This window comes from Gopherus evgoodei, chromosome 1, assembly GCF_007399415.2.
Source record: "Gopherus evgoodei ecotype Sinaloan lineage chromosome 1, rGopEvg1_v1.p, whole genome shotgun sequence".
NCBI lineage: Eukaryota > Metazoa > Chordata > Testudines > Testudinidae > Gopherus > Gopherus evgoodei.
The window spans coordinates 242766870-242786442 of NC_044322.1; the positions used below are offsets into that span (position 1 = coordinate 242766870).

The 19573-nt window shown below is 43.3% G+C and overlaps 1 protein-coding gene across 1 annotated transcript in view; it reads left to right on the forward strand.

The window, feature by feature from the left end:
* Positions 1-19573, forward strand: part of ETNK1 (ethanolamine kinase 1) — a 57350-nt gene that overhangs the window by 27605 nt on the left and 10172 nt on the right. Inside the window, exons 5-6 of the mRNA XM_030541447.1 lie at positions 7417-7500; positions 17431-17591. Coding sequence (XP_030397307.1) covers positions 7417-7500; positions 17431-17591 — 245 coding nt within the window. The remainder of the gene's footprint in view (positions 1-7416; positions 7501-17430; positions 17592-19573) is intronic.

Here is a 19573-nt window from a genome sequence, read left to right on the forward strand (position 1 = left end):
ATTTAATTTCAGATTTGTCCGAGTAATTTAATATTATCTTGTAACTTATCACTTAATTGACAATTAGCTTACCACTAAAGCCAACATATTTGTTTGAAATCATTAAAGTGAATGTGAACAGCATTTAAGGTGTTCTCTATCAGACATACCGCAACAATTGAGGCCTTGTGTCTTAGTTTATGTGCCTTTCAGCTCACATAAAATTTGATACAAAATAAATATTGAAGTTGTTTCTGATTTGAAAAGTGGCTGTGTACATCATTTCTACATCAATTGTGCTCCTTTGACGTGTACCAGTAAAAGATCTTTTAGCTGCAATCCGTATATATACGACCTCTCTTCTGAGTTAGGTCTTTCCTTCTTGCACATAAATACTAGTACTATATGTTCTGCAGGCCAACGTAGCCATCAGCTATACGTTTGCAGCACCATCACCTTCCAGTATATACTCTTGGATACCTGTGCAAGTCTATTCATTTTAATTAACTATTGAGTTAGTTCTAACTATTGAGTAGGAGTTAGCAAGCAATTTTGTTGAGGTTTTTGAAAGGAGGAAAAAAACTTCAGTTGTTGACTCTGCAGTGCTAACAGCAATTAAAAAGGGGGTAAAAAATTATTTTTTGTCACTAAAGTCAACAGATCTGATTCTGAATACACAGATCAGACCTACTGAGAAAAGATGCTATTTTTAGTCACTTTTCATAATAGAACCATGCTTTAGTGTAAAATGCTTAAACAAAAACTATAATTCAGTTAAATGTTCACTCTCACGGTTGATAAGCTTAACATTCCCACTTTGAAAACAAATGCTATATCCTTCTCTTTTTTATAAACAGAGTGGAGGAAAAAAGCAATGCCAGCAGTGCATCACTTTTGAGCAAACCTACAATAACCAGTGTGTGAGTGTTTAGTGTTTGGGGACAAGGTGGGGAGGAGGGAGGAATCTGAATGTAAAGCACTTAGGCTTTGAGCTGGTTGTAAATAACTGAATGGGAAAAGATTTGAAAGTATATGCAATAGCTAGACTGTGTCCATTAAAGCTTACATGCTTGAATGTTGCAGCACATCATGTACGTTGTTGTAAGAACTCTGCAATACCGAGATACAACAGGTACTATTCTTATAGTAACCAAACCTCAATGCCATCTGCAAAATAAGTATTTGTATATTGTGAAAGCTGTGTATTTTGTTCCGTACACTTTTACAGTGCAAAACTTTATAAACCCGTGTTACATAATACAGTCTTAGAAGGAGGAGCTTCATCTTTATTTTTGAAGTGGAAACTCAGCTTTAACTTTAACTGCAAATAAAAATGAATCAGGTCAAGTATGGTCAGCCAAATAAAGATCATTTAAAAAAAAAAACAACCTCTAAAAATTAAGTATTGGCATGCAATGAATTCTTCTTTGAAGCTGCTTTAATAAGAGCACAGAGAACAATCTTAAAGATGCAGTTCGCTTTCTGGAGTTGTTACTGGCATAAATATAGGAAGGTAGATAGAAGTTCAGATTATGCAGCAGTATTCATAGTAGTTCTTTCAATATCACCTTGATCTGCTCTCTAAAGAATCTGGATCTAAACCCGCACAAACAGAATGCATAATTCACCATTGGTGTTTGTAAGCACTTTCATCAGCATGTTGTCTAGTCATGCTTAGGCCAAGTGTAATCAAACTATGTAGTATGTAAATCATATTATTTAAAAAGCTACAGGTGGTCAGTTTACACTAGTTTACTCAGAGTAGATAATCCGACCATTGTTTATCCCAACTTTTTAACTCCACCCTTTCAAAGACTATACTTAATTTCCAGTCTACACGGGGTTTTAAAACTTCCTAGACATTAAAAAAAGATTGACATATATACATACAGAAAAAACATACTTTTGTCACCGATAGCTTTAAGAATTCTTAAACCTGAACATCTAACCCTCTTTCCAAAGAGAGACTGAACATAAAACATAAGAACATAAAAACGGCCGTACCGGGTCAGACCAGAGGTCCATCTAGCCCACTATCCTGTCTACCGACAGTGGCCAATGCCAGGTGCCCCAGAGGGAGTGAACCTAACAGGCAATGATCAAGTGATCTCTCTCCTGCCATCCATCTCCATTCTCTGACAAACGGAGGCTAGGGACACCATTCCTTACCCATCCTGGCTAATAGCCATTTATGGACTTAACCTCCATGAATTTATCCAGTTCCCTTTTAAATGCTGTTATAGTCGTAGCCTTCACAACTTCCTCAGGTAAGTAGTTCCACAAGTTGACGGTTCGCTGTGTGAAGAACAACTTTCTTTTATTTGTTTTAAACCTGCTGCCTATTAATTTCATTTGGTGACCCGTAGTTCTTGTATTATGGGAATAAGTAAATAACTTTTCCTTATCCACTTTCTCCACATCACTCATGATTTTATATACCTCTATCATATCCCCCCCTTAGTCTCCTCTTTTCCAAGCTGAAGAGTCCTAGCCTCTTTAATCTTTCCTCAGATGGGACCCTCTCCAAACCCCTAATCATTTTAGTTGCCCTTTTCTGAACCTTTTCTAGTGCCAGTAGATCTTTTTTGAGATGAGGAGACCACATCTGTGTGCAGTATTCAAGATGTGGGCATACCGTTGGTTTATATAAGGGCAATAATATATTCTTAGTCTTATTCTCTATCCCCTTTTTAATGATTCCTAACATCCTGTTTGCTTTTTTGACTGTCTCTGCACACTGCGTGGACATCTTCAGAGAACTATCCACGATGACTCCAAGATCTTTTTTCCTGACTCGTTGTAGCTAAATTAGCCCCCATCATATTGTATGTATAGTTGGTTATTTTTTCCAATGTGCATTGCTTTACATTTATCCACATTAAATTTCATTTGCCATTTTGTTTCCCAATCATTTAGTTTTGTGAGATCTTTTTGAAGTTCTTCACAGTCTGCTTTGGTCTTAACTGAAATAAAATGTTGAACACTAGCATGGTTAAATGGAGTGCATCACTCATTTGATGAGTTGAATTTGCTCATGCTGTGGCTCAGATAAATCTGCCTCTTGCTGCTTTGTTTAATCACTCCGGATATGAAAAGTTTCAATAGTGTTACCTTACATAACAGATTTATAATTGCCTAGAAGACTTGTTCTCTGAAAGAAATAGCTCACAGTTTCACTTCATTTCTTGCCCTTGAATATATCTTAATGTGTGAACTATGGTTTTAAATTTAAATAACTGACAGTTGGAAGGCATTTATTTATAACCTTTTTGTCGTGATGCTCTTGACTTTTTTTTTAAACTTGAGCAGGAGTTTCCAAAGTCTCTTCTAGACTCTCCCAGTATGCTCAGATACCTTATTACTAATGCTTGTCAGCATCAGATTTCTTTCCAACACTTCTAGAATATCTTCAGTTACTCCTCACTTTTCTTAATCGTGACAAATATTTTTAAAAATAGCTTAACATTAGGCACCTGCATAAGCAGCCTGACTTTTGAAAAGTGCTGACCACTTAACAGATTCCACTGACGGTTGTTATTCAGCACTTCTGGAAATCAGGTCATTGTAACTAGGTGCCGAAGTTAAGTGTTCTGCTTTTTTTGTTTTAAACTTTTGGGTGAACGTATTTTAGTGTGCATCTCGGAGATGGTATCTGTTCTATGATGGGGGTTTTGTAGTGACGTTCTCATCACAGCAAGGTGATGCACCCTGCTACATTAAGCTTTGTTTAGTTCAGGCTTTCTCACTACTTTTCGTAGTATCACTCGCTCTTAATAAAGAGATTATCTTGCAGGGCACTTCCATTCACTTGTACTATCACAAGTTATCTCTCTTTCTGTTCATGATTACATAATATTATGTAATATGCAATGGCTTATGTCAGGGGAGTGAGCTAAGAGATGAAAACATTATCTAAAAGTTTGTTGAACTATCTACAGTGCAATAAAGAGCAGCTAGAAACAGGAGAGTCATCATTTCTTGACTGTCAGCTCCTTGAAGACTGTCAGCAAATCCCCTGTGGATCACCCAGCCTCTGATTTCAGTTAATGAACACAATTTTATATGCATCACACACAAAATGACATGCACATTGCAGGTCATACGTTCATTTTTATACGAACAGTGAAATAGTATGTAGCTTTCAGCATTAAAGCTTGGATAAAATACATATAATTGCCTTTCAGATATAGAGTGGAGAATTTGAGAGCTTAACTACTGTATGCTTCAATTTGAAATAACTTCAGTCTAGATGAACTCCACAGTGGACAATAGTACACAATTATGATATAACACTTTTTTAGGTTGCACATTCCACAGGTGTACTTCATGTATTAAATTTCTGTTTTAGGGAGAAGTTTTTAGTATTAGTTAGCATTGGCCTAGCTGTTCCTATTGAAGTCAATGGGAGTAGACTTAGACATTTTTAAAAATCCCAATCTAAAAGACTAATAAATTCCTAGTAGCTCAGAGTTCATCATACTGGGAACTAGTTGCTCTTCTGGATGAATTCATCTTCACTAATTCTAAAGAGTATATTCCTATAATTTTCAACATAAATTAAGCGAAAGAATGCAGTTATAACATCATACAAGTCAGTCAGTTCACTTTCTCTTTATCACTTGCCTTATTTTATAGCAAAATGTTTTATAATAAAAATTAATGAAGTGATCCTGTCTGTTCATACTTTCTTGACACACACAATTGATGGGAACTGTGCATCTTTAACCTTAATACTTGTTGCAAAAATTAAATTTAAGGTTGAGTTCCACTGCAGAATGGGTCTGAAAAAGGAGAGCAGTAAAATGCAGAACTTTTCTTTTTAAAGTTTTGTGTCATTTCAAATGTGAGTGTGCCAAATTTTCTTCATCTGCTACAGATTAGGTATGCCATTGTTGCTGCCATGTGGCGGCGTGCACCGTGCTACTTAAACGCACTGACTGGAGGTTTATCGCATCATTTGTTCACGTGCGCCTCCCCCAAAGGAGAGCACAGAGCCTGGTAACAGCCTCATCTGTATCTTGTTAGCTTCATATTCTTTCTTTATAAACCATTAACTATAACTGGAAATAACATTTTTAAATAAAGGCTAGCTATAATCAAAATAATGGCACTGCAGTCTGAGATAAAATTTGTGTTGTTAACTTTTTGAAGTATGTCTTAAGTTGACACTTTGCAAGCAGGCTTTTTACCTGCTATTTTTGTCTGCTTTATATGCAAAATCCTGAATATAAGAGACTTTTTAAATGATTGGATTTTGTACTAGCTAATTCAATCGTATGACAAAACAAACATTAACCAGGGTTGGGCTGTGCATTTTTATTGGTTTATATTTAACAGATGAGCTTTAGAGGTGTTATATGCTTAAATCTACAGCACTATTAAGGAACCAGCAGGAAACATGTTATCTGTTTCATGGACTTGCCACGCAGGTAACTCCAATTAAGCTGTGACTTTGCTGTGAGATCTTGGACTGCAGCCCTTGTAAAATCAATTTCCAGTGCTTTCAATACTTTTAACAGCTTTTAAGTCATGGGAACCTCTTATCATGTACTGCTGGCTGAATGTTCTCTGTGAAGGGTGCTCTGCTTTAGTCACTTCCTTGGGTTGGTCTGACCAAGAAGTTATTTGTTAACCTTCCAGGCAGGTTGCAAAGCCCACTTCTTTCTCCTACCCCCACCCCCCTCCCCCCAGGGAAGCATGAAGTGAGGGTTGCGGGATTGGTGAATATTTAAATAATCTTCTTATATTTATTATCTGTTTAATTGTATGAGAGAGGTACCTGGACTAAAGGATGGGTGCTTATTGACACATTTTATACATTTGAATAAATAAATATGTGGCATGGGTGGCAACGTGTAATGGCACTGATTGAAATCTTAAATACTTGCTGTTGCATGCAGTTTCTGAAAAAAATTACCAAAGCACTCTATCTGTGCAGAAGGTAACTCAAGAGATGCATGCTCGTGGACACTTACAACGCATTTTAACTTGTCCTTAATGTCCAGTTTTAAACTCCTCCAGTCTTTTAAGGAAATAACAGCTGCAATGTAAAGTTAGGTTAAAATATTTCCCCATATCTCCTAAAAGGTTATAATTCAGATCAAACTTAAAATGTTTGTTTTTCTAATTTAAGATTAGTGTTAAATTTGCTCAAAGATTAAACTTTCAGTTTTGGCTTCGAGAGAGAATAGTCAATGTTAGTAAGTGTAAAATTATTTGCTTCATTATTATGGATTAATATGTATTAAAATCATTGCTTCAGAGTCTCTGAAATTTGTAGTACAACATTTTAGCAAGGGTAAGCTTGTAGAAAGACAGCACAACTAGATACCTATAGAGGAATAATCATGCAGCTTGGAAGGAGTTTAATAGTTACAACATATTTCAGGAATAGAGTTTAATTGAGTGACCATTAGTAGTTATTAAAGGTCAATATGGAGGAATACAAAATTTAAATCTGAACACATTTGAGGTAGGTACTGTTGAGTAGCCAGAAATATATACCACCTGCACTCAGATGGTTATAGTAGTTTATAGTATATTTTTTCTGAGACAGCAAGAGCAGTAGCAATCCTGTCTAGTTTAGTTTATATTAAAACCTGACTTCCAGGTGTCCATTTGACTATTGCTGTGGAATGGATTTACCAGAGGAGACTCAAAGGCCATACAATCTGAATGTGATGCACTTCCCCACAACTTCCCTTCCAGTTGGCCAGATAAACTTCTTGTAAAAAGCCATCAAGCAGCAAGGGAGCATTTGGGGTAGCGCTATTCCTTTTGTTCACGCTTACTTTATGCTGTAAGGCTTCTGTTACTTAATATCTGCAGGCACTTTGTTTTTGAGATGGCTATTCAAACATGGCATGACATTGCTTGAAATAACACTCAATTCATAACGCCATCATCAAAATCAGAAGATTGTTGAATAATTGGGGAAACGCTGTCTTGCAAAAAACGACTGCGTGCTACATGTATTCTGTAGTCAGGTTGCACTACTTGCTTGTCAGGAAAGTAGATTGGATTACTTATACTGCACCTATACTGCTAGTTAAAAAGATAGAAAGTAATCTGTATTTCTAGCTACTGTTTGAACTAAAAGAGTCTTTTTATATAGTATTTTCTCATTAGAGTGGAATCTGAGTTTCTAAGGTAACTGACGCCCTCCTGTGGTAGAAATGGAAACCAGAAATAGCTATTTTGATTCTAAATTACACAGTAAAATACTGAAGCAAACTGTTGATCAGACTCTATATCTTCTGTCAAGTGAAGCTCATACCATAAAATTCACAGCCTTACCCTGGAGTGTCTCAAGAATGCATGCAAATGGGCACAAACAGTGAGACTGAAATGTTGGCAGATGTCTAGGGACAGCACTGAATTAGGGCATTTGTTTGTTTGTTATGGATCCTTACATTTTCGTGTTTGTGTCTCATATAGGTGATGTACAGTTCATTGACTATGAGTACTCTGGATACAACTACCTGGCTTATGATATTGGAAATCATTTCAATGAGTTTGCAGGTAAAAATGAATTGCCCATTTAAAAGTTAATTAGTAATAAAACAGTGAGTCTTTTGTTCTTTTATATAGTGCCTTTCATCTGAGGATCTCAAAACTGTGACCATAAGGAACCCCTCAGTGCCAACTGGCAAAGGCTTCATTGTTCTGTAATAGCAGCTCCTATATGCCTGTCAAACTCACTACACGTAATAAATTTTTTAATAACATTTATCCCTAAATATTGTCACATAAGATCTCAAATGAAAGTCCGAATCTTGCTGGTCACACTTGGTGTGAAATGTATGTACTGATATGTCTGTATACTGAAAATATGCTCTTAGGGCTTGTCTACACTGGCAATTAACAGCACTGCCACTTTCTTGCTCAGGGGGTTGAAAAAACAGCCCCTGAGCAGAGCAAGTTGCAGCACTGAAAAGCACTGGGAGCCACGCTCCTCGTTGATGTGGTGTTTTTTAGAGCGCTCTCTCCCAGCGCTGTGCCACGACCACAGAAGGCATGTTAAAGCACTGCCAGTATAGACTAGGCCCTATAGTTTTGTAGCAAGGTTACTCTCCAGGAGAAGTGAGAAACTGTTTTTTTGCCAGACCTGAGATGTTTATCCATCTGTTGTTTGAAATGTAAATTGAGTATTGTCTTATCCTCAATCACCAGTCTGAATCACGTGCACATGGACACTTGTGAGATTTAAGAAAAACAGAGGAACAGCGGGAGGGGGAAGAGCTTTGTCTTGCATACTTTAAAGGTTTATTGGAGTATAACGGGACAGGGACAGCACCCTGTTATCCTGTACTTGAGGAAGTAATCGGGCAGCGCAGTTACATTCATGAAAACAGGATCCCAACTTGTCCTGATTGGAAACTTTGCAAGATAGCAATCTTATCTCACTCAAAAGCTTTTAGACAGCTGGTTAGCCTGTTAAAGTTAAGTTAAGTCTAGTAAGAAGTGTGTTAGACTTTGTTTTGTATGTAACCATTTCCATTTCCACTTATTAGCCTTATCTCTTAAATCTTAATCTTTGATAATATACTTATGATTGTTTCACTATGTCTATATTTCAGTTCTGTGATTTTTATAAAGAATCTGATTCTGAGTTGTACCAGCCAACCTGGTATACACTGATCCTTTGGGAGCATCTTAGCTGGTAGTTTCTGTGAGTGTCCTATGATAAGGGCTGGATACTACCGAGGGACTCTTTCAGTGGAGCTGGGGTACACCTACTGATAACTGGCAAGACAAAGTAAGGGCTGGCATAGCCTGAGGAAATATTTTGGGTTCCTAACAGACTGCTGAGGTCAGGGAGCACAGGCAAATCTTGTTCTTGCTGGTGGCAAGCAGATAACAAGGCGACTCACAGTCCTGGGCTCCCTAGGAAAGTGTCACAAAAATGTATTGCGGTCACTGATGAATTCAACTTAAAATCTCTGTGGGGTGGGCTAGTTATGTCCCTACTTTGCAGTTGTGGAAACTTCGGCTATGTCTGCACTGGCAATTGAACGGCAAAACTTTCCCCTGTCCCCCTCGAAAGACACACGTTTTGCCACAGCAAATGCCAGTGTGAACAGTGCAAACACCACTCGTTGTGGGTAGAAGTTTTTTGTCGGCAGGAGAGTCAACAAACAGCAGCTACAACATGCGACTTTTAGTGGCATGGCTGTGGCAACAAAGCCATGTTGATAAAAGCTGTGTAGTGTAGACACAGCCTAAGATGTCGGAAGGCTGTGACTTTGCCAAAGTCATGCAAGAAGTCTGGCAGAGCCAAAAATAGACCTAGAACTCCCAACTTCCTGAGTTCTGCCTTAACTCTGAGATCATCCTTTCTCTGTGGTATTAAAAACAATATCATAGGGGCACTGATGTTCCTTCCCTCCCAGTGCAGATACAGTGTGGAAAATTCACAGTGGCCTTCATATGTAATAACCTCTACTGCCAAATGACAGTCTTGTGATTCCTTGCACAACTTGCAGTTGAGTCTTGGCTTTGACTTGATTTTTGACAAACTGAGAAGAGCAGAACAGAAATCAAAGCTAGTGTGCAGATTTGTGTATGATAGGGAGAAGTTAAGGTTTAAGAACATAGGAAAGACTATACTTGCAAAAAAAGTGGCTTGTCTAGTTCATTGAATGTCCCTCTACAGTACTCTCATCTTGGAGAGTTTAAATAGGTGTGCCTGGCATACCTTACCCTGTATCAGGTTTCAGAGTAGCAGCCGTGTTAGTCTGTATCCACAAAAAGAACAGGAGTACTTGTGGCACCTTAGAGACTAACAAATTTATTTCAGCATGAGCTTTCGTGAGCTACAGCTCACTTCTTCGGATGCATAGAATGGAACACACAGACCGGAGATATTTATACATACAGAGAACATGAAAAGGTGGAAGTATGCATACCAACAGGAAGAGTCTAATCAATTGAGATGAGCTATCATCAGTGGATGATAGCTCATCTCAATTGATTAGACTCTGTATAAATATCTCCTGTCTGTGTGTTCCATTCCGAAGAAGTGAGCTGTAGCTCACGAAAGCTCATGCTGAAATAAATTTGTTAGTCTCTAAGGTGCCACAAGTACTCCTGTTTTTCTTACCCTGTATGCTATTTACTTTGGGAATGGGGTTATAGTGGGAATTCCACCATAATGATTACAGTACAGCAATGTAAATACAGTTCAAAAAGTTTAAGTAATCTTGATCTATTTGTCATAGTGTTTTCCAGGTTGTGTACTTCTAAAGTGGTCATGGTAATTCACTTTCAGAATTCTTAATTCCTTGATGACAATGTAGCTTATTCTTGGAACCTGTTTGTACAATTTGTTTTGTTGAGCATTTTATACAAATTGTCCCCCAAACACTTTAGAGTTAATCTTGCCCGTTGTTCTTGAAGAGGTATAGGCAAGATTTCAGGTGAAGGAGTGCTGTAGGGAGACGTTTTTAACACATGGTAAAAAATGCAGAGAACCGCTTTCTACCACCAGTGAGTAAATATTGCATAGGGCTAATGCTGAGTGAGCAGAGATTGACAAAGGTCAGGAACTTAACAGGAGCAAATCCAAGGAGGGCTTTAAAAAGGTTGAACAGGATCCTGAAATGGAAGTGTTGTGGTGTCATTCTTATACACAGAAGAGTATATTTTACCATGTGCAGAATACGAATTCCAGAGAACTTGAACTTAGTCAAGGGGACAGAGGAAGGTGTGGGAGAGGAGTTGAGGCAGAGGCAGTAGTACATAAGGCAAAATTGTAGGGTTTGGATCAAGGATAAGGTTAGACAATAGACACAAATGAAACTTCACAGTTCTTCGAGTGCTTGCTCATATCCATTCCAATTAGGTGTGTGTGCGCCGCGTGCATGTCTGTCGAAAGATTTTTACCCTAGCAACACTCGGTGGATCGGCTGGGCGCCCCCTGGCGTGGCACCGCTATGGCACCGAATATATACCCCTGCCGACCCGTCCGCTCTTCAGTTCCTTCTTACCGCCCGTATTGGTCGTTTGAACAGTGGAGCGCAGCTTAGCTGATCTCCACCTCCCTAGCTTTTCGCTCATTCTAATACTTATTGTGTATATAGTTTATTCTCTGTAGTTCTAGTTAATAGATTTTTGTAAACATAGTTAGTGTATATAGTTCAGAGGGTCGGGGATTAGCCCTTTACCTCTCCCCGTGCCCAGGCCCATGCCTGGCTCACCGGGTTTCAACCGTGCTCGGCCTGCCGCCAGCCGATGCCCATGGGAGACTCCCACGACTCCTGCCACAAGTGCTTGGGGGAATCCCACCTTGCAGACAAGTGCCAGATCTGCAAATTGTTCAAGCCACGGACGAAAAAGGAACAGGACTTTTGTCTTAGGCAGCCCTCACTCCTCCACCTTTGGCACCGGCTGCCGGACAATCCGCGCAGGGGAGAAGTGCCTCATTGGCACCGGAGAGCACCGGCACCGCGAAGACAGCTTGGCACCAGCCGTCACCGGCCCAGAAACCGGCCTGGCACCGCTCCCTCTCCCCGCGTGCCAAGAAGCTTAAAGCTCCTGCGGCCCCACTGTCTGCACCGCAGTCTGAGCAGCAATCTAAGTCGAACCACCTGGCACCACTAACTGCCACGGCACCGACAATGTCTGCACCGTTGATTCCGGCCGTGCAAAAGCTGTCGAGTCCGGTGCATGACAGCTCCCCGGCACATGCCTCGGTAGAGCTTCTCGTTTCCACTACGCCAGAGACATTTGCTACAGCGAGGGAACTTATTGCGTTAACAGAGCCCGCCCTGCCTCAACCCTCGGCACTGCCGGTGCGGGTTATTCAATCGACAGGCAAGCCTGCCATGGTAAGACCACCTTCCATCGGCACCTCAGGCAGACAGCACTCAAGATGGAGGTCCCGCCAACGTTCTCGATCTCGCCATCGCTCCAGATCCAGGCGCCGCTCACAGTCCTGGTACCGATCTCCTCCTCGGTACCAGTCGCACTCGTGGCACCACTTGAGGTCCCACTCGCCAGACCGATACTCCAGGCACTGGTCCAGCTCCCGGCACCATTCGCACCGCAGCCACTCTCATCATAGAGCGTCAAGATCCCTGTCAACCTCCCAGCACTGCTCTGGTCGCAGGTCCCGATCCCGGTACCGGTACGGATCCCGGTACCGCTCTCCGGTGCGGCACGAAATATGGTACCCTAGAGACAGGGCTTATCCTCATACGGCCTCCGCTCCGCCATGGCCATCGAGGCACGCGTCTGAATCATCGCACGCTGATAGTGCCACCTGTCCCGATTCAGAGCCACACAGCCGAGTTCTCCATGAGGCTCAAGGTCCAGACCAAGATCCTCATCAGTGGTCCTTTTGGACGCCTTGGGCATATCACCAGGCCCAAGGTGAACCCATGGTACCATCACGTTCCTCCCCGTCGGAACATCGCGCACCGGAGGCCACTGTTAGCCACCCCCCCTCCAGCTGGTACAGATCACTCTCCTCAGGCACCGGACCCTCAGGTCCTCCCGGACCCTGGCGTACCTCTGGACCAAGAGTCCCTACAGGAACCACTGGTACCGGGTCTGTCGTCGTCCTCTTCACCCGACGAGGCAGTGGCCTGTATATCCTTCTCGGGCCCGCCCCCTATTGACCTCCGAGCTCATCAGGACCTTTTGAGGCGAGTCGCCTTAAATATCAATCTCCAGGTGGACGAGGTCCTGGAGGTTGAAGACCCAGTGATAGACATACGGTTGGCGGATGCCCCAACCCGTGTAGCTTTGCCATTTATACGCTCCATCCAAGCTAAAGCGGACACAATCTGGCAATCCCCGGCGTCTATCCCTCTTACGGCCAGAGGGGTGGAAAGAAAGTATATGGTACCCTCCAAAGGGTACGAATACCTATATACCCACCCTCCTCCATGCTCCCTGGTGGTTCAATCCGTCAATGAGCGAGAGCGCCATGGCCAGCAAGCCCCCACCCCAAAATCGCGGAAGGCTAGACGGATGGACCTGTTGGGACTTAAAGTCTACTCTGCAGGGGGCCTCCAACTCAGGGTGGCGAACCAACAGTCCCTGCTCAGTAGATATAATTATAACATCTGGCAGTCGGTGGGTAAGTTCACAGAGCTGGTCGCACCAGACTCTCACCAGGAATTCCAAGCCATTCTCGAGGAAGGAAAGAAAGTGGCGTGGACATCCCTGCAGGCCTCCCTCAACGCTGCGGATTCGGCAGCCAGAACCGTGGCCTCGGGAATTACGATGAGGAGGATCTCGTGGCTGCAAGTGTCAGGTCTACCTCCTGAACTGCAACACACCATCCAGGACCTGCCGTTTGAAGGACAGGGCCTTTTCTCCCAGAAAATAGACCCTAGGCTACGGAGTCTTAAGGACAATCGGGTGATCATGCGTTCCCTTGGCATGCACACCCCACAAACCCAACGGAGGTCCCTCCGTAGCCAACCTCAGCACCCTTACCCCCCGCCCAGACCGCGACAAGACTTTGGCAGAAGGCGCGGTCGTGGGAACCGCATACGACAACCTGGGTCCCAAGGCAGACACAATACCGGTCCCGCCAAACCAGCGACGGGCCTGAAAGCGAACTTTTGAAGGTACGCCCGAGAGCAGAGCACCAGTCCTTCCCCAGGATCCCCTTCAGTTTTCCAACCGCCTTTCCTCCTTCCTCCCTGCGTGGTCCCAATTAACCTCGGATCGTTGGGTCCTACGCACAGTGGAATTTGGATACCACCTCCAATTTATTTCGCCCCCTCGCTCTCACCCCCCCTCCCCGTACCTCTTCAGGGACCCCTGTCACGAGCAATTCCTCTGGCAAGAGGTTCGCACGCCCCTCTCGATCGAAGCTATAGAGGAGGTACCGGAGGAATTAAAGGGCAGGGGATTTTACTCCCGATATTTCCTAATCCCCAAAGCAAAAGGAAGTCTTCGACCCATCCTGGACCTGCGAGGACTCAACATGTTTTTAAAGAAGTTGAAGTTCTGCATGGTATCCCTGGGGACCATTATCTCTTCCTTGGATCCCGGAGACTGATACGCTGCTCTCGACATGAAGGACGCATATTTCCATATTGCTATTTATCCCTCGCACAGACGGTACCTACGATTTACGGTGCACCACCAACATTTCCAACTTGCAGTCCTTCCGTTAGGCCTCTCTACGCCCCCTCACGTCTTTACAAAGTGCACGGCGGTAGTGGTCGCCTTCCTCCGTCGTCGACGAATACATGTGTTTCCTTACCTAGACGATTGGCTTATTCGAGGGACCTCCGAGGCCCAGGTCTCCCAGCACATAGCCATCATCACGGACCTATTCAAGAGACCGGGCCTGATGATCAGTCTAGAGAAGTCTACTCTCGTGCCCACTCAAAGAATAGAATTCATTGGGGCCATTCTAGATTCCAAATTTGCAAAAGCCTGCTTGCCACTGCCCTGGTTTCAGGCACTAGTCTCTGTTATAAAAAGCCTCCAAACCTTTCCGACGACCTCAGCTCGCACCTGTCTGGGCCTCCTTGGTCACATGGCCGCATGTACCTTTGTAACCAAGCACACAAAACTATGCATGCATCCCCTTCAAACCTGGCTCGCCTCAGTGTACCGTCCAGGCAGAGATACCATAGACATGGTGTTCACCATTCCTCCGAGCATCTTAGACTCCCATAACTGGTAGCTAACACCCTCCCTGGTTTGTGCAGGACTGCTGTTCCATCCGAGGCAGCCCTCGCTGTCCCTAACGACGGACTCATCTAGACCATCATTGCACGCAGGGCCTCTGGTCATCTCAAGAGCTAGCGTTGCACATAAACGTCCAGGAGCTGAGAGCAGTCTGCCTGGCGTGCCAGACGTTCCTACAACATCTGCAAGGTTGTTGTGTTCCAGTGCTTATCGACAACACAACAGCCATGCACTACATAAACAAGCAGGGAGGGACTCGATCCTCCCCCCTTTGTCAGGAGGCGATCCAATTGTGGGAATTTTGCATAGCCCACTCGATAGACCTTGTAGCATCGTTCCTCCCGGGAGTCCGGAACGCCCTGGCAGACCATCTCAGCAGATCTTTCCGGTCTCACGAGTGGTCACTTTGCCTGGACATTCTGCATTCCATCTTGCAGAAGTGGGGCTTTCCCCACATAGACCTCTTCGCTTCCCACGACAACAGGAAGTGCCAGAAGTTCTGCTCCTTCCAGGGTCTCGTCCCGGGCTCGATATTGGACGCCTTCCTAATCTCATGGAAGAACCAGCTGCTGTACGCCTTTCCACCCTTCCCACTGGTGCACAGGGTTCTCTTTAAAGCTCCGCAGGGACAGGGCTCACCTGATCCTGATCGCCCCTGCGTGGCCCCGACAGCACTGGTACACCGCGTTGCTGGACTACTCGATAGCCAACCCGATCCCTCTGCCCCTGTGTCAGGATCTTATAATGCAGGACCATGGCAGGCTTCACCACCTGGACCTGCAATCCCTCCATCTCACAGCGTGGCTCCTGCATGGTCAACCCAGTCGGAGTTATGTTGCTCTGCCCCAGTGCAAGAAGTACTCCTGGGTAGCAGGAAACCTTCTACCCGGTCTACATGCTTGGCCAAGTGGAAGTGATTTTCTTGCTGGTGTCAAACACTAAGTGTAACACCCACAGAGGTTCCCATTCCCACTATATTGGACTATCTCTGGTATCTTAAACAGCAAGGCCTCGCTATCTCATCATTGCGAGTGCACTTGGCGGCTATTTCAACTTTCCACCCCGGAGAAGGTACTTACTCCATCTTCTCCCACCCTATGGTCTCGAGGTTCCTCAAAGGTTTGGAGTGTCTATACCCCCTAGTACGAAGCCCCGCCCCTTCCTGGGACCTCAACTTGGTCCTGACGAGACTTACAACTCCTCCATTCAAGCCATTGGCGACCTGCTCGCTCCTGTATTTGTCATGGAAAACAGCCTTCCTTGTGGCCATTACACTGGCTTGGAGAGTCTCTGAGCTTTGGGCTCTCATGGTGGACCCACCATACACGGTGTTCCACAAAGACAAGGTGCAGTTACGTCCACATCCAGCATTCCTCCCTAAAGTAGTCTTGGCCTTCCATCTCAACCAGGACATATTCCTCCCGGTCTTCTTTCCCAAACTGCATACATCTCGTAGAGAACAGCAGTTGCATTTCCCTCGAAGTCCATAGGGCGCTCGCCTTCTACATTGCCGAATGAGACTCTTCCGCAAAATGCCCCAACTTTTTGTGGCAGTGGCAGATCGGATGAAAGACCTACCCGTCTCTCTCTTCTCAGAGAATTTCGTCATGGGTAACGGCGTGCATCCGTACTTGCTATGATCTAGCTCATGTCTCTCCGGGACATTTTACCGCTCATTCTACGAGGGCTCAGGCCTCATCGGCCGCCTTCCTAGCTCGAGTACCCATCCAGGAGATATGTCGAGCAGCTACGTGGTCTTCAGTACATACCTTCACTTCTCATTATGCCCTGGTGCAGCAATCCAGAGAGGACGCAGCCTTCGGCTCTGTGGTTCTACACGCTGCAGTATCTCACTCCACCACCTAGGTAAGGCTTGGGATTCACCTAAGTGGAATGGATATGAGCAAGCACTCGAAGAAGAAAAGACGGTTACTCACCTTTGTAACTGTTGTTCTTCGAGATGTGTTGCTCATATCCATTCCAAAACCTGCCCTCCTTCCCCACTGTCGGAGTAGCCGGCAAGAAGGAACTGAGGAGCGGACGGGTCAGCAGGGGTATATATTCGGTGCCATAGCGGCGCCACGCCAGGGGGCGCCCAGCTGACCCACCGTGTGTTGCTAGGGTAAAAATCTTCCGACGGACGTGCACGCGGCACGCACACACCTAATTGGAATGGATATGAGCAACACATCTCGAAGAACAACAGTTACAAAGGTGAGTAACCGTCTTTTCCAAAGAGAGAGAAGGAAAGGGAATCGGGTCCTGATTGAGTAGGTTCCTTTTGTGTAAGGAATACACTTCTTTCTGAAATATTAGCTTAATTTGTGATGAAATATAAGTATACCTGAATGTCTCATGTTTTGTAATAAGGATTCAGATTGCATGCAAATCTGTTTTCTTCTTTCACTAGAACTTATAGCTCTCTCTGAATTTCCCTGGGAAGATTTTGGGGAAAAAATTGATAATATAGATGCTTTATTTTCGTGGGACTTTCCCCATACAATTGTAACTTGCTGATATTCAGATTATACCGGACCACAAATATTCATGTATGTTAGCAGTGGTCAAATATTTAAGCACAGAATCTTCGTGTCCTCTTTAGTTTTTCATTTTGATTTGAGGGATATTCATTGATATGCATATCCGAATCTGTTCATATTTAGTTTACATATGGTACACATTTGCAAAGTTTCTGAAAAGCAAAGGTCATAAGTTATAATTGAAGTCAAACGTCTGACTTTTTAAACAAAAATAAAAATGTTAATTCTTTTTGTTTGTTTTTTGTTTTTGAAGGAGTGAGTGAGGTAGACTACAGCCTTTATCCAGATAGAGAATTACAAGATCAGTGGCTGAGATCTTACCTTGAGGCATACAAGGAATATAAAGGTTTCGGTACAGATGTTACTGAGAAAGAGGTAGAAGTCCTATATGTGCAAGTCAATCAATTTGCACTGGTAAGTTTCTCAAGATTATTAATGTATATACAACACCCCAGGTATGCTTACCACTTTCCAGCCAAATGATACGGAGTTCCCTGTCCCAAGGAACTTGCAGTTTTAAGATTATGCAATACCTGCAGGAAATCTTTAATACAATAGAAGTGTCAGCTTTTCTTACTATTACTGATGGAAACCATTATGCAATGAATATTGTTCAATTTCTATTTGTTTATGTGTTAGTCTAACTCAGTGTAGATCTTCAGAAAGTAAATGGACTCACTGCTAGGCCTTTACTATCTGGATACATTTAGTGGCTTTATTCCATAGGGCAGGGCCTTTGAGACGAGGTAAAGCCAACTAAAATCCATCCTCTAGAAGCAACATGTTTAAGTTCACTGCAAACTTTCCTTTCACTCCTATGTTTAATCATCTTCTGTGAAGGAGCAACTGTTCTTCATAGGATATAGCTTCCCTAAGCAGTAGTGCAAGTAAAGTCAATTTGATTGAGAGATTTCTCAGTCTCAAGGAAGAAGGATACGTCTATACTACCTACCGGATCAGCGGGTAGTGTTCGATGCATCGGGGATCAATTTATCACATTTCGTTTAGATGTGATCAATTGATGCCTGTACTCCACCTCAGCAGGAGGAGTAAGCAGAGGCGATGGGGGAGCCATAGCGCTCGACTCCCCGCCGTGAGGATGGCCAGGTAAGTCGAACTAAGATACTTCGACTTCGCGTAGCTGAAGTTGCATATCTTAGTTCAACCCCCTCCCACTCCCCACTAGTGTAGCCCAGGCCTAAGTCATGGAGGGATCTTTCATATTGGCCAATAAAGGTGGGCTGGCATGATAGATTCTCAACATACCCCAGTCCTCCTGGCTTTGGAGGAATAGATATCAGGATTTGAACTGACCCCATATGGAGTGAAATGAGCCTTACCAGGCCTTATCCTAGATTATTTTTAATTTGAGAACCGAAGAATCTGAGTAATATAATATTGAACTGTGTAACATGTATCTGGAGCAGTAAGTGTGTCTCTTCCATAGAAATTTACTAAATAGCATTAAGGTTTAACTTGATAGTTTGAAATCAGTCACCCTGTGTTGATCATAGAATATCAGGGTTGGAAGGGACCTCAGGAGGTCATCTAGTCCAGCCCCCTGCTCAAAGCAGGACTAATCCCCAGAAAGATTTTTACTCCACTTCCCTAAATAGCCCCCTCAAGGATTTAATTTACAACCCTGGGTTTAGCAGGCCAATGCTCAAACCACTGAGCTATTCCTACTCTCCTCAACAAATCAACATCAGTTTTTGATTTTTCTATAATTTTAGCACTCTGGTTTGTAAAATGTTGAGGAAAGTTTAATGTGGCTTTGCCTCAAGAGTTTGATGTTGATTTTGGGGTTTTTTTGTAACGTAAGTGTGTGTATATAGGACTTTTCAGTAAATAAACTTTGTCAAAGGCAAATTCTGTGTTTGAAAAATAAAAGGAACACTGAAGTTCTTTGCATCAAACATACTTTGAAGACTGTACATAGGACACTCATGTCTTGATGTATAGCAAGAAGCTGAATGTTTGGCTCTCTGGTCCTAGATGCTCTTCCATCCTTCCTCTCCTTCCACTGATTTGCCTCTGAAAAGCTGTATCTGCTATCACAGTGCTGGAATATTGCTTAGAACTGACTTCCCAACACCACTTCTTAAAGCTCTAAATTATCCCTGGTCCAGTTTAAGTACCGTCCAGGCTTGTTCATGCTATGTATAGGAGATGACAGCATGAGGTGTCATGGCAGTAGTGCCTCTTACCCTGCGTTTACTTAGGCTAAAATAAAGTCTCTACAAGTGTAGTTATAATGCCTGGTATGCCAGTGGATGTGCAACTCTGGACAGCTAGTATGGCCTTATGATTCCAGTACTCTTTCTGACTTTTTGGCCCATATATATCTGACTAATCTAGACATGGCTTCTCCAATTTTCTGGCAAAGGCTGGTAGTT